The 15,240-nt window shown below is 40.4% G+C and overlaps 1 protein-coding gene across 1 annotated transcript in view; it reads right to left on the reverse strand.

Moving 5' to 3' along the window:
• Positions 1 to 5,158: 5,158 nt before the first annotated feature.
• LOC308102748 (alpha-methylacyl-CoA racemase-like) overlaps positions 5,159 to 15,240 on the reverse strand; it is a 10,388-nt gene continuing 306 nt past the window's right edge. The window contains exons 2-6 of the mRNA XM_080452599.1: positions 14,254 to 14,511; positions 13,799 to 13,942; positions 13,380 to 13,540; positions 7,389 to 7,575; positions 5,159 to 6,828 (exon numbers count right to left, since the gene is read on the reverse strand). Of these exons, the coding sequence (XP_080308725.1) occupies positions 6,419 to 6,828; positions 7,389 to 7,575; positions 13,380 to 13,540; positions 13,799 to 13,942; positions 14,254 to 14,500 (1,149 nt within the window). The 5' untranslated portion in view covers positions 14,501 to 14,511 and the 3' untranslated portion in view covers positions 5,159 to 6,418. The remainder of the gene's footprint in view (positions 6,829 to 7,388; positions 7,576 to 13,379; positions 13,541 to 13,798; positions 13,943 to 14,253; positions 14,512 to 15,240) is intronic.

Raw genomic sequence — 15,240 nt, forward strand, 5'->3', positions numbered from 1 at the left:
TCCGCACATACACTCTCACATAAACCCATAACTGACATCACCAACCACACAACAAAGACACAAAACAACATTACCGCATCACCACCGCCAGTAAACAAACAAAGACAAGACCAGCTTCACAACGTAAAGAACACTCAAGTCCAAAACAACACAAACACAGAATCAAAATCAAGCCAGCATCACCACTGCCAATTTGAAATGAAATAGCATTACCACGAAAGTGATAATTCAAGATAAGCAGTACACAGCCGAAAAGCCATGACACCAAAGAGTCGTGTTCACCAAGAAGGCCGAAAAGCCACCACAAAATGAAACACAGAAGTCAGGAAAATCAGTAAAACCACAGGTCTACTCCACCCATCACCAGAAAGCAAGAAAAAAAAAAAAAGAGATGAAAACGCCTTCTCACCGCCAATCAAAACAAGTCAAAACACCCCTTATCATCAACATCATCATCATCATCATCATCATCATCATTTAAAAAGACATCTTAAACGCCCTGGAAAAAGCATCGTGTTTAACCAACGAGCCGGTGTATAAACGCCTGATCAGAGCCGAGTACCGATAACCGGTGTCTTAGCTTTAATTCCATAAACATAGCAACATTTTTATAAAGTGTTGACTAAAGGTTGGAAATATATTGGCCCTAAAGAGCCCTGTCTCCCATCCGTTCTCTTAAAGGCCCACCGGATATAAGAGATTACATAATCAGTAAAAGTACTACATCAAGGCTAGGAAGTGAAGCCACGTAATCAATGTTGTCGCGTAGACATATGCTTAATGCATCACATATATCTAAGCGACCAAACCTTTCAAAACCGGAACGTCGTTGCACAGGAAAATAGTGAAGTGTCCCGTCGGATCCAAAAAGGACCAAAATACAGATTCTTTGTCCACCGATCGACGGGAGAAATGGACACCAGTTTAAAAATGAGTCCACTCTCCGGAAGATACAGGGCCCAGCGTGGTTGCCAATTATGTCGTAAATTGGCCATGATCAGACAGGAAAAAACACTATTCCCTAACTATTCCCTAAGTGCAAGAAGAACAAGGATCCAGTTTGAAAGAGGGTTTGTCCACAGAAATGTATTTATTTCCATAGACGTTGACATCTGCATTGCCAATCACAGAGTGTAACTCAAATCACCAAACATCATACTTTATACAGACAGACATTTGACTTAGGACCTCCTCCCAGTCCTCCGTCTTGACCACTCACAAACAAGCTTTTAGAAACAAAAGGCTTCTTGGCCAGCCTCTCTCAGTCATCACAAGGAATTAGCATCCGCCTAGTTTTAAACATGTGACAATTTACTTTAACCCTTATCTATAAAACTATACTTTTACACAAGCTCATATTATGAAATCTTTGTTTAACATCTTATTAGCTTCAAATTAAGTCCACACACATTATACATTCACAATTGCAAACAGCAGTTAGAAATACAATGAATTAACAAAGACAACAGTTACTTCAAGACTGAATATTTTCCTTAAATTACATTTCTCTTTGTTAACAACACAAGTCATAGTTGTCAAGACTTTAATCATTTTAACTACACACTGCAGACCTAAGACTGAAGAATAATAAAAGTGTATATATTTTACTGTCATCTTGACCTGGCTTCCAACCATTCACTACACATATCCTGTCTGTAGCTGATTAGCCCAGGAAGGAACAATGATTACTCTGATTAGTTTAAATGAATACAAAAGACTTCTTCTGATAATCAAAACAAGACAGAGGGTGTCAATGCCTCTGAACCATGAAACAAAAGGTTTATCAAAACGACTGTTGTGCCTCTCACCTCCTACAATGGCCAGGAACTCTGAACTGATTGCATTACAGCTGAGCCCACACTAAGTTGGGTGAAATCTCTCTCTGGCTTACATTATTTGACCAAAGGTCAAACTCAGTCCTAAATACAAACCTTGTTTTACCAATTAAATGGAAAATCATAGAAATATGCTTGAAACGATACTTTAGTCCTGGATATACCATAATGATAACAATAATTATTGTAACAATAATAATAATAATAATTATTATTATTATAATACTTACTTTTATGTCAGTTTTTATTCGGGATGAGACTCAAAAAGCTCATAATAAATATTGGATTTTGACAAGGACTTTTTCTCACAATTTTTGCCTCGTTTTAGTTAGTTTGCAAACACACACAGACAGTACAACTTCTGTTAGTTTTTTTTTACTAGTTGTGTGCGCGTTCGATGCGCACGCCTGTGTGTGTATGTAAGTGTGTGTGTGTGTGTGTGTGTGTGTGTGTGTGTCTGTGTGTGTGTGTCTGTGTGTGTGTGTGTGTGTGTGTGTGTGTGTGTGTGTGTGTGTGTGTGTGTGTGTGTGTGTGTGTGTGTGTGTGTATGAAGATTTTATTGGACTTTATTATCTGCAAAGATTTTCGTTGTTGGCCTAAAATACAGACAATAAAAGCTTCCATACTGAATGCTGAATAATTCTCAAATATAAAATCCACAACCTGTTAAAAAGGCACAGCCTGATGAGACGAAATGCAATAAAATGTAAGGTTGTGTCACTTTAAGAAAAATATCAGATTGAAATTCGTTTGTAAACACTTTAAACTATCTCACCCTAGTGATAGATTTAATTTAACTTTTTGTTAATGTAAAAAATATAGCCCAATGTACTTCTATAAAAAATTAAATATAAAGCGCAGTTATTTTTTATTTTGTATAATTATTTATACCCACGCAAGGTAAACATAAATAAGCCATGCAGCCTACAACTAGTGTTGCCATGTCCGCTTATTATAAGCGACTTTGGGCTTATTCTTTTGTAAAATTGCTTGTTAATATTGGTAGTTGCCGGTTGCGGTTTTTTGGGCTTGTTTCTAAAGTGTAGTTGCTTATTTGGGCTTGTTAGAGAGCTTGTTAAGATTATTTTGTTTCTTTTTGTGAAAATAATATCCGAAGCCTGTCTGCTTTTGGGCTTGTTTTCATAGACCTGACTGCTTATCTCTCTCGCAGAATCTGGCAACACTGCACACGACTCGAGATGATCAGTATATCTTAGACCAGCTGTCACCCTTTCCTTTGAGTAGTATTATTTACAGTATTACTTTCATCTTTTGTTTTAAATAAACTTCAACCATTGTAAATAGTCGTTATTTTGTACAAAAAGTATGGTATGCTTTTGAAGAAAACTCAAACAGTTCTGTAAATAATAGTGTTCTATTTTATATTGACTATGGTTTAATGTTTTATTTTGTGCATTAAGTATGTTTATTACTTATACATTACTTATACATTAATATATTTTTATTTAATATTGTTGTTATTTTGTACATAGAGTATTTTTTCATTTTTTATTTTGTACATTGAATATGGTTTAATATTTTATTGTGTACATTCAGTACAGTATCTTTTCTTTAAAATAAACCATAACAGTTGTAGTTTGTTATAGGTTGTGTAATAAATAATATATTTTAAATGATAATCATATATCAAGCTTCATGTCTTTATTTTCTTCTCTTTGGCTTTAGTGTGAAATATAAGCACAAAAAAAAAGCTCTTCATTCCAATATCTGAAGATTGACAATATTAAGTGTAGAAAAATTACTGTCTTGAGGTTTGCCTGATGACAAAACAACCGTTAACCGTAGTGCCTTTATGCAGACCCGGGTTGATGTCAGTATCTTTCCAGAGAAGTTCTCTGCCACCATTTACTTAAATGATAATCCTTACTTGGCTTGGGTACTATGTGACACGTTAGACCTTTAGGTCTGAGGATGCCCTGTGGGCTGTTTTGGGCAAAGTCCATACATGCATTTAATTTATTTATAATACCCTTAGAGCATTTAAATGTGTTTTTGTGCAGCTGCTTCTCCTAACTTGGAATTTTACTTAATTCTTATATTGATTTTTATACTTTTACTGTGATTTATATGTTTTAAACTTGCTTTTGGGGGATTATAGTGGTGTGTATTGTGGCTGTCATGTTGCTGTTGGCCATCCTCGATCTGAAAGCACTTTAGGTCAACTCCTGTTGTTGTTTGTACGGCCTCAAGATGTCGCTGTTAAGTAGGACATCGTCTATAGAGTATTAGCCTCGGAAACCCAGGCTTTTTTTTTTGTTACAAAAGAAAAAAAGCCTGGGGGAGCGATGCACGAACGATGGTCTTGGACCTTGTTATCTCCTAACCAATCAGAGTGCAGAGGGGCGTCGCTCTAAATTTGGTGACGTCAGCGTGCTCGGTGCACAGGCCGAGGGGGGGAGGGGAGGGGAGGCGGGGACATAGATTGGTGAAGCAATAGGAAGCCACGCACAAATCCAGGCGGCTGTGTTTGGGTCCGCCCTTCAAGACCATGGATTGAGCTCGTAGCCTCAGGCTAATAGAGTATTGCATATTGACACAAATTGCAGTTTGCTGTAGCCCGGTGGATAGGTCCCAGGTTTTAGGTGAAACTTTTTCATAAAAGCAAAAAACTTAGTAGTGGTGGAAAGTAACTAAGTACATTTACTCAAATACTGTACTTAAGTGAAATGTTGAGGTACTTTTACTTTAATGGAGTATTTCCAATTTTCAATACTTTTACTTCTACTCCACTACATCTCTATTTCTACATTATTATTGATACTTTTACTTGAGTAAAAAAAAAAAGAGTACTTCTTCCACCACTGAACAACAACAAAAACGACTGGATGGTTGGATGGATGGATGGATAGAGACAAAAACGACTCAATTCGACGATTGAGTTATTTTCGGCGAGGCTACTGTTATGAATTGCCAATAACTGATGAGGTATGAATGAAGTAGTGATTGGGCTTCAGATATCGTTAAACATCTCAGCTGAACTGGCACATTCACAAGGAAGACAGCAAAGGTAACAATGTTTTAGAGTTTAGATGACCTTTTAAAGTTTAAATGGAGTGCGAAATTTTTAACTTTTTCATGTAAATAATTATGATGAATTTTCCTGTTTTCCTGAGGTCATACAATTTGACATGTAGTTATACCTGACCATACTCAAAAGATGTGAAATTATGAGTATTTTAAAGAGATACTAACCCTCGCATGAAACATCTAGCTTCAAGCAACTTGAATTATTTGTTTTAAGTTTTCGGTTACACCATTTGACATTTTTTTCATCATCTCCCCCAAATATTCAATCAAAATTGAATAAAACCAGATATTTTAGACTAGGTCCTCAAAAACAATTAAGTATGCAAGTATTTGTGTTTATTTTTCAAAAGAGGCTCTACTATATTGTATTGCGATTATGAAATGGCAGATATTACTGTATACATTAAATTGTACAGATATCATTTTTACTTGACTAACTGTTGTTTTATGGCTTTTTAAACTGATGTTCATACAAAACAGTAGGCTGTTTGTCACACACAAAAATTTAACCATTTACATTAAATATTCTTTTCATTCAACTGATTCATTGACACATTAAGTTACATTTAATAATTTCAACAATAACTACAGAGATATGGTGTACCAATTTGGGAATGTGTGTGCAAAGTTCCACGGCAATCGGACGTTGCGTCCATGATTTGCAGCATTTTGTGCAAAAGGGCCACTACCGCAAATTTTGGAAGCCAATCGTAACCGATCAGGATGGAAAAATCTAACCGATAGACCTTGATCACATGACTATTATGATTGACTATGTGTAGTGATTTGCGTGAGGTTTGGACAACATCTGTAGAAGTAATATAAAATAAATGTGTTTAGCAAAAATCAGCCTTCTAGTGGCGCTATAACAGGCTGATGTGGGCAGAGGTTCTTCTTGGGCCACCTGAGAGTGTGTGTGCAAAGTTTTACTCTGATCAGTCCAGCAGTGCCAAAGATTAGCTGTTCACAGACAAACACATGGACATATGGAAGGATGAATGTACAGGGGTGAAAACATAAGTCTGCCTTTTGCAGTCCGGCTTGGCGGAGACAATAAATTGTGGGTTGTCCGTTTCCATTCGGCCCACCTTTTAGTCCTTTAGCGGCTGCTGATAAACTACATCTCTAAGGTTCTTGCAGAATTATAACAGTGAAGACTGTGACTGAATGTACATTTCAATTCATAAAAAGGAGCGACCATTCAATGAATGATTTCTTTCTGAGATCTTTGTCTCATTTTCATCAATAGGAAATTGTATAAGCTGGAAAGCTATTTTCAGATCTTTTTGAGCTGAGTGGGTGGATTCACATGAAGAAGTAAATCTTGAAATCACAGCCACCATGTCTTCAAGTTAGTCGAGCATGCAAACCTGATATACTGTATGCACACTTGCACTGTTAATATTAAGAATAGCACAGGTACCTCAGGCACCTGTTGCTCATACTGGTGCTTCCTGGCTCCCCTATAATTTTAATTTACAGTATCATACAGACATACAGTAGCGAATGGAACAATTAATGGCTTGTCCAATTCTCTACAACTTAGCCTTGGCAGGGTTAGACTCTATCACTCCATCTGCTAGCATCTTCTTTATTTCTACTGGACTAAATCCATACTCCTCTAGGACTTGACATGTATGTTCTCCGATAAGAGGGTCGTGCGCCAAGCAAGGTTCCGCAGGAGTCCGAGAGAGAACCGGAGCTGGTCGGGGGCTCTCTTCACCCTCGGGGTCTTTAATGAAAGAACCTCTTTCCTGGTTGTGGGGATGGGAGCTCACTTCATCAAAAGACAACACAGGTGTGACACAGGCATCTTTCCCCTCAAAAATACTCAACCAATATGCTTGGGATTTAGAGGCAAAGCACTCAGTGAAGATCCGCCTGAGCTCAGGCCAATCGCTGAAGCTCATCTGAGGAGGCAAGTCTCTTGTATCCAAACCCAAACCTGCAAAACAAAAACAAAAAGTGAGGGAAAAACTATGCCAGACATTTGGCCAATAGAGTAAAGTGGAGTCAAAAAGGTCACAACATTAGTCATCAAGTCTACACATGCGGTTATGTAGGTAGAAGAGGTCTAACATCTGAACTGCAGAGTCCCTGCCATGGAAAGTACATGGCAGTGCTCATATGGCTCAGATGAGCGCATGGAGGCGGAGCTGTAGACTGGGCGAGCTGAAGGTCAAACCTGCAACCTTGAGATTCCCGGTTGCAGCTCAGACTTACATTGCCAGACCTACCGTACTGGATCCATCTCAACTAAATTTTAGCGCGGCCACTGTGACCGGGAATGCCACACGCATCATACAAAAGTGATGGAAAAGATCACAGCTTTACCAAAAACCTTACATTAAGCCCACTCCTGATGCTGCCAATGTTTGAACCGCCTATTTAGTGTGTGTGTGTGTGTGTGTGTGTGTGTGTGTGTGTGTGTGTGTGTGTGTGTGTGTGTGTGTGTGTGTGTGTGTGTGTGTGTGTGTGTGTGTGTGTGTGTGTGTTACTACTAACCATGAAGAAGCTGTTTGTAGAACTGTGGTTCAATGGCTCCTACAGCCAGATATTTTCCATCAGAGGTCTTGTAGGTGTCATAGAATGGAGCTCCACTATCCAACATGTTCTCTCCTCTAGGTTGGTCCCACATACCAATGCGACGAGACTTCCATACGAAAGAACCTGTGTACGCTGCTCCCTCCACCTAGTTAACACATAAGATAGTTAGAAAAAGACAGAGAGACGCAAGAGCAAAGGATCTTATTTATAATATATACAAAATACACACATAAACGTGCAGCGTTTCAAACTGTTTGGTGGTGATGATTTACTTTTTGTCCTTAAAATGCATATGAATATCATGCATGTGTTGCTTTTTAAATAAGCATAATAATGCATGAAATATAGAAAAAGTAGCGATCCAGGGTGAATGATTGCTTAGAATGGCAGTATAGTTGAACAATGACTATCTGAAATGTTGAAAAGAAAAATACATATTGTTAACTTAGGTTGCCCCTCTACTATAGACATTATGGTATGACCCACACAGGTATATACGCATGCGCAGTGAGCGCTACGGTTCACATTACAAACATGGAGGGAACGTGTGTTGTTGTTTGTCCCGCTGACTGTACAATTGAATAAACTGAGCTATAAGGAATAAACGTCGTGTTTATTAAGTTCGTGATCAACATTGGTAGCAGAGGATGGTTTGAGGATGGCTGCAAACTATAGAGTACCGCCGAAGTTTGACGAAGCGAGACCATACGAGTGTTGGAAAAATGAAGTCAACATATGGACGCGAGTTACTGAACTCGATAAAAAGAAGCAGGCGCTTGCTGTGGCGTTGGGGCTCGAAGGGAGAGCCAGGGAAATCGCTATGGAAATACCTGCAGAAGACTTGGACCGTGATAATGGTATGGTGACTCTATTGGCGAAACTGGACGGCGTGTTTCAGCAAGAGGAAAGGGATCGGGCCTACGAAGCGTATACCCAGTAACCTCGCATCACCAGTCTTTCCACCTCGGAGGAAAGCCTGGTGTCTGTTACTAAAGACCCATATGATCCGGTCTAGGCCACGCCTACTGAAAAAAAGAAAGAAAAAATAATCCTGTTTCCGGATTCTGCCCATCCGGTTTTGCGGTGCTGCTTTGTTTTGGTTCCCCAATCCCTATTTAAATGGAATAGAATTTCCCCGTGGGATAATACAGACGCTAAATAGTCTCCGGATAGTGCACGCACATTTACATTTAAAAAATAAGCTAAACTATGCCGCATCAAGGATTTTATTAGGACGGACCTATTTTGAGGTGAGACGTGTTTCCGGTTCTGCCCATCCGGCCACTTTTTATTTTTTTAACTTCCGCTCCCGACCGGATCATATACCCGAAAAGGAATGGTGCCCCAGGCTAATACCCAGTTTGATCGTTTAACAAAGGACAGTTCAGTTTCAATGGCGGACTACATAATTGACTTTGAACAGCGATACAACCGGATGAAAAAGTATAACATGACGCTTCCTGATGCCATATTAGCCTTCAAGCTGTTAGATACAGCCTGTCTCGACGAGAAAAACAGACAGCTTGCACTGACGGCATGTCCAGACCTACAGTTTTCATCAATGAAGTCGGCACTCAAGCGGATTTTTGTAGGGAAAACGCCAGGCTCGTCAAATGGAATACAACTAAACCAGGACGCAGCTTTCTTCACAGAACAACGACAAGGAAAAGGAAGACGGAACACGACGTTTCAAAGTGCTCAACAGAAATCACCGCTGCCGGGTACTAATCCATTGGATAAGTTCGGTAAGCGATCTAGATGTGCGGTGTGTCAAAGCACATTCCATTGGGCCAAGGACTGCCCCCACAAGAGGAACGAACAAGTAAGATTCACCGAAGACGAAAATGTAGATGAAGTCAATATCACGTTGATGACAAATGACCGCATGTCTGACTCTGAGATTTTCATGACTGAATCCCTGGGATCAGCCATCATAGACACAGCATGCACTCGTACAGTGTGTGGGGAGAAATGGCTTGTCAGCTTTGTTAATGGTCTCAGTCAAGAGCAGGCAAACAAGCTGATGAAGACAGAACATTCCAGTAGCAGACCATTTCGTTTTGGAGATGGGAATTTAGTATATTCTACCAGGAAAGTGAAACTACCTGCCAAGATAGGACAAACAAAATGTTACATAGAGACAGAAGTGGTCGAAGTTGATATCCCACTTCTGCTAAGTAAATCATCACTGAAGAGGGCAGGAACTGTTTTAGACATGGAAAATGACAGAGCAGTGATGTTTAAGCACCAGATACCTCTTGAGTTCACTAGCTCAGGACACTACTGTGTAGACATAAGAGATGAAGACAACACAGGGAGGAAAATGAAAGATGACGTGATACTTGCAGCGACAGCTGAAGATGAAGCCCTGACCGTGACAGAAAACATGTCCCCAGGTGAAAAGCGCAAGGTCCTTCTCAAGCTTCACAAACAGTTTGGACACGCATCAGCAGACAGGCTGCAGAGGTTAATCCAAAGCTCTGGAAATAAAGACAAGGACTGCCCCACTATTTTGCAACAGATAGTACATGACTGTGACATATGCCAGAGATACAGCAGAACAAAGCCAAAGCCAGTTGTTGGTCTGCCTCTAGCCTCGGAATACAATGAAACCGTAGCAGTGGACCTGCACGAGTTGGAGCCAGGAGTGTGGTATCTACATGTGATCGACCAATTCACACGCTTCAGTGCAGGAAGTATTGTGAAAACCAAAAAGGCCTCTGAAATTGTCAACTCCCTCATCCACACGTGGATTAGTGTTCATGGCCCCCCCCGTATTTTGTATAGCGATAATGGGGGCGAGTTCAATAATGCAGAGTTCAGAGATATGGCGGAGAACTTCAACATCGAGACGAGGACAACAGCAGGATACAGTCCCTGGAGCAACGGGCTGTTGGAAAGACACAATCAGACTCTCACTGACATTCTCTTGAAGGTGAGACGGGAAAATGGATGTGACTGGCATACTGCCCTAGACTGGGCCCTTATGGCCAAGAACTGTATGCACAGCGTCCATGGTTATAGCCCACATCAACTTGTATTTGGTCAAAATCCTAACCTTCCTTCTGTATTAATTGATAAGCTACCTGCCCTAGAAGGTACTACAGTGAGTGCAAGAGTAGGGCAACACATATCAGCGTTGCATGCATCTAGGAAGGCTTTCACTGAAGCTGAATGTTCAGAGAGGATAAGAAGGGCCCTACGTAAGCAGCTCAGACCCACAGATGAAAAATATGAGACAGGAGACAAAGTCTATTACAAACGAGCTGACAGTGCAGAGTGGAAGGGGCCAGGTGTAGTTATCGGTCAGGATGGAGCTGTTGTATTTGTAAGACATGGTGGTATCCTTGTTAGAGTGCATCACTTAAGACTTAATAAGGTACACACACATGTTCAGACTACTGTACAGGGTGAGGTTCTCAATGACACAAACAGTGAAAAAGTTGTACAAAACCGTGCAGCAGATGCTGAACAAGATCAAAACACAGGTGTTGTAAATAGAGCCACAGGTAGCTCATATAGTGAACAAGCCACAGACAACGAACAGGAGAGTGACAGAGAGTCAAGTGCAGGAGCAGGGGTACGTCCTCTAGTGACTCAAAATGATGTGACACAAACTGAAATGGAGCACAATGTCTGTGATGATAGCTCTGTTCTTTCTGAAAATGTAAAGTTAAAAACAGGACAGACTGTAACCTTTCTGAAAAACGATGAAAGTGTTCCATGTAAAGCTATAGTTCTAAGCAGAGCAGGAAAAGCCACAGGAGTGTACAAAAATTGGTATAATCTGCAGCTTCTTGAAACCGATGGAAGTCATGGTCAACAGGAGGCAGTTGATCTGTCTCGTGTTAATGGTCTCAGTGTTGAATCAGAAGTCAGAGATGCTGATGTGCTAATAACGAAAGACATATCTTTTGATGCAGCTAAACAGGAAGAGATAAAAAACTGGAACTACAATAATGTTTTTGAAGAGGTTGAGGATGCAGGCCAAAAGTGTGTTTCCACCCGATGGGTCTGTAGTCTAAAAGACACTGACAAAGGTATTGTGCCCAAAGCCAGGCTTGTAGCCAGAGGTTTTGAGGAGCATAATATACAACAGCTACAGAAAGATTCACCAACCTGTGCCTCTGAATCACTAAGGTTATTGCTAGCTGTGATTTGTCAAAATCAGTGGAAAGTCCATTCTATGGACATTAAATCTGCATTTTTGCAGGGCATGGAGTTGTCAAGGGACATTCATGTTCGCCCACCCGCAGAAGCAGACAGTACAGGCGTTCTATGGAAATTAAAGAAATGTGTATATGGTCTAGCAGATGCATCACTTTATTGGTATAACAGAGTGAAAGAAATCATGCTAGGCACAGGTGGTAAAGTTTCACAAGTGGATCCTGCAGTCTTTTATTGGCTAGATAAACAGTGCAAAATTACAGGTGTACTTGCATGTCATGTAGATGATTTTCTTTGGGCTGGCTCACAACATTTTGTAACTAATGTGATTCCTCAACTGAAGTCTGCGTTCCATGTGGGACGTGAGGAACATGATAATTTTTGTTATGTGGGAATGGATATTGTCACTGTTAAGGGAGTAATAGAGATGCATCAGCACAGCTATATTGAAAATTTGCAACCCATCCACATGCAACCAGCACGTGCTATACAGAGGGATTCACCTCTTGGGGACACAGAAAAAGAGCAGCTTAGAAAAGCAGCTCAAAAATAGGACAGATTCTTTGGGTTGCAAAGCAGACCAGACCTGACGTGATGTTTGATGCTTGTGTTTTGGCATCCGTTATGAAAAATGCTACTGTTCCGTCCATCCATGATGCAAATAAGGTGATTCGTAAACTTAAATCTGAAAAGGTTACTCATAACATTTGGGTAATAATGATGCTTTGACCTTGACTGTTTTCAGTGATGCTTCACTGGGAAACTTGCCAGATGGAGGTACACAAGGAGGGACATTGATCACCCTTATGGGGGAGAGGGGGATGTTTTCTCCTCTGTGCTGGCAATCCAGGAGGATCAGACGTGTGGTGCGGAGCACCCTTGCGGGAGAGACTCTTGCCATGTCGGATGGAATAGACAATGCAATCTTCCTTGCCACTCTCTTTTCTGAGCTCACTACTGGTTCTGTTGAACTAAATGTTCCTGCGTTGGTCTGTGTGACTGACAATCACTCCCTGTTCGATGCCCTTAAGTCAACAAAACAGGTCACAGAGAAGAGACTTCGTTTAGACATAAGTGGAATCAAGGAGCTCATTCAGAGCAAGAAAATCAAAAAGGTGCTCTGGTCCGTGACAAAAGGCCAACTCGCTGACTGTCTGACAAAAAAAGGAGCATCACCTCTAGTGCTCTTGAAAGCATTCAGTGAAGGACTTTGGAATCCTGTTTAAATGTTTTGTTTAAAAAAAAAAAAAAAAGAGGGGAAATACAGATTTTATTGCATTGTATTTTGTTTTGTTGATTTGTTTTTGAAATGCACTTTTCTGTAATGCACCAGTTTTATTGGATGTCTGAATTTATTTCTTTTTCTTTAAAGAAAGAAGAGGGAGATTGTTAACTTAGGTTGCCCCTCTACTATAGACATTATGGTATGACCCACACAGGTATATACGCATGCGCAGTGAGCGCTGCGGTTCACATTACAAACATGGAGGGAACGTGTGTTGTTGTTTGTCCCGCTGACTGTACAATTGAATAAACTGAGCTATAAGGAATAAACGTTGTGTTTATTAAGTTCGTGATCAACACATATATTCTGTTAAATTCTATACATTGATTGGATTACCACTGATAATGTTAAATATTATTAACTTAACATTGTAAACACGAACTGCATGTTTAGAAGTGCATTCTAGTTTTATACATCAACAATGTCTTGTATTTCAATTGAATTCTTCTTATTCCGGAGGAGTGGTGATAATGTATCTGCCTAAATAATCATCTTACCATGCTAGCATCAACAACCTGTCCCTTCCCTGATGTTGTCCTCTCCAACAGTGCTAGGACAACACCCAGTGCACAGGCCAGACCACCTCCTGCAAAGTCTGCAACCAGGTTCAACGGTGCATAGGGTTTGTCACCACTACGACCGAGCCTAGATAAAAGACCTATGAAAGAAAAAAGAACAGAAGGCAAACAGCACATGGAGTTGAGTAGTACAGAGAGGAAGCAAAAGGCGGGAGCAGCATGTGACGTGGACAAACACCTCAATATCGATGTGAGGATAATATTATTGTGGCAATAATTTATGGAGGGCGGCCATGGCTGAATGGGTAGAGACTAAGGAGCCCGCCTGAGAAGCAGAAGGTCCTAGGTTTGACTACTGTACCTGCCTGGTATAAAAAGTCCACAATGTATGTTTATACCTGACATGGCGAGGTAGTTGATATCATGGCCAGCAGCAGTGGCATAGGAGCCAGTCTGTCCATAGCCAGTCAGTCGAGCATAGATCAGACGAGGATTCTCCTTCAATAGATCTTCTGGACCAAGGCCTAGTTTCTCCATCACACCTGGGAAAAGTGTAAAGGATCTGATCAAAAACTATTCTGTCTACTCTCTCCCACATGACCAACTGTAGGGACTACACAAGAGGGGAAGAAAATGAGAATTGTCATTAACAAATTAATTGGAAGGAAAGGGGGGGCAAAATAGAGATTACAGTGCTGATGAAGATTACCTGCATTTCTGGAATTCTTTTATTTTTATTTGCAAAATATTGTTGTAAAATATATAGGAATCGGACCGTTAAGAGGGAATTGTTAAGGAACCGGAATCGTTCAAATCCTAAAAGATCCCTACCCTAGTTCTTCTCTTTTTTTACCTTTACGGTAGGGTTCCAAGACAACGTCTGATTGGACACAGAGCTTTCTGAGCGCAGACACGCCGTCAGGAGTCTTCAGATTGAGTGCTACAGAGCGTTTACCCCGTCCCATCGTGTCCAATGCCATGGCAACTCGGGTGCGGTCCACTCGGATCACCTTGGCACCAAAGTCTGCCAGAATCATGCCACAGAATGGTGCTGGGGCTAGGCCTGCCAGCTCAATGACTCTCACCCCAGCCAGCGCCATGACAGGACAGGCTGTGGAAAATAAGACCATGATAAAGGCATTGGTAGCACAAGTTCTAGAAGAGGTGTGTTGTGTAATGTAGCAAGGTTTTGAATGAGGGGGGGCTAAAGTAGTCCCAGATACCCCATAAGTTAAGGAGAGTACATTTTGTCTATTTGGTAACCTAATGTTTTTTGCTCCTTTGTGTGGCAAGTAAGTAAATAAATTCCCAAATGTTTTTTCCCAAGTGTTATCTCCCACCCCCAGAGGAGCTGCAAATAGTAGGATACTTTTAGACTTGGACAATATGTGGTTATTTTCCAATACAGCAGTCAGTGTACTACTCCACTAGTGTGCCAGTGCCACTGACTGATCGATTGATTGATTTATTGATTGATTGATTGATTGATTGATTGAGCACTTTATTGAAAATGAATTCAAAAGGATAATAGTACAAAAAGGCCTGAAGGCTTGATGCCATTGTGGTCCTTTTGGGGAAGGGATATAGTGAGCAACAACACAAAAACAAAGACAAAACAATAAAAAATGTATTTAAAAAAACAAGTAAATAAAAAATTAAGACGGTATTTCCACATTGACAAAAAAATAAATAAACCTTGTGGGACTTAAAAACAAGACCTAAGAAAAGCGCTAAGAGTTAAGAAAGCAAAGTCCAAAGGTGGTGTGTCTGCAATTTGTGTTTAACATAGCCACCAATATAAGAGTTTACTTATTTATTTGACACGTGTTGAATCATGACA

Source organism: Gymnoscopelus braueri (genome assembly GCF_963280865.1).
Source record: "Gymnoscopelus braueri genome assembly, chromosome: 16".
Lineage (NCBI taxonomy): Eukaryota > Metazoa > Chordata > Actinopteri > Myctophiformes > Myctophidae > Gymnoscopelus > Gymnoscopelus braueri.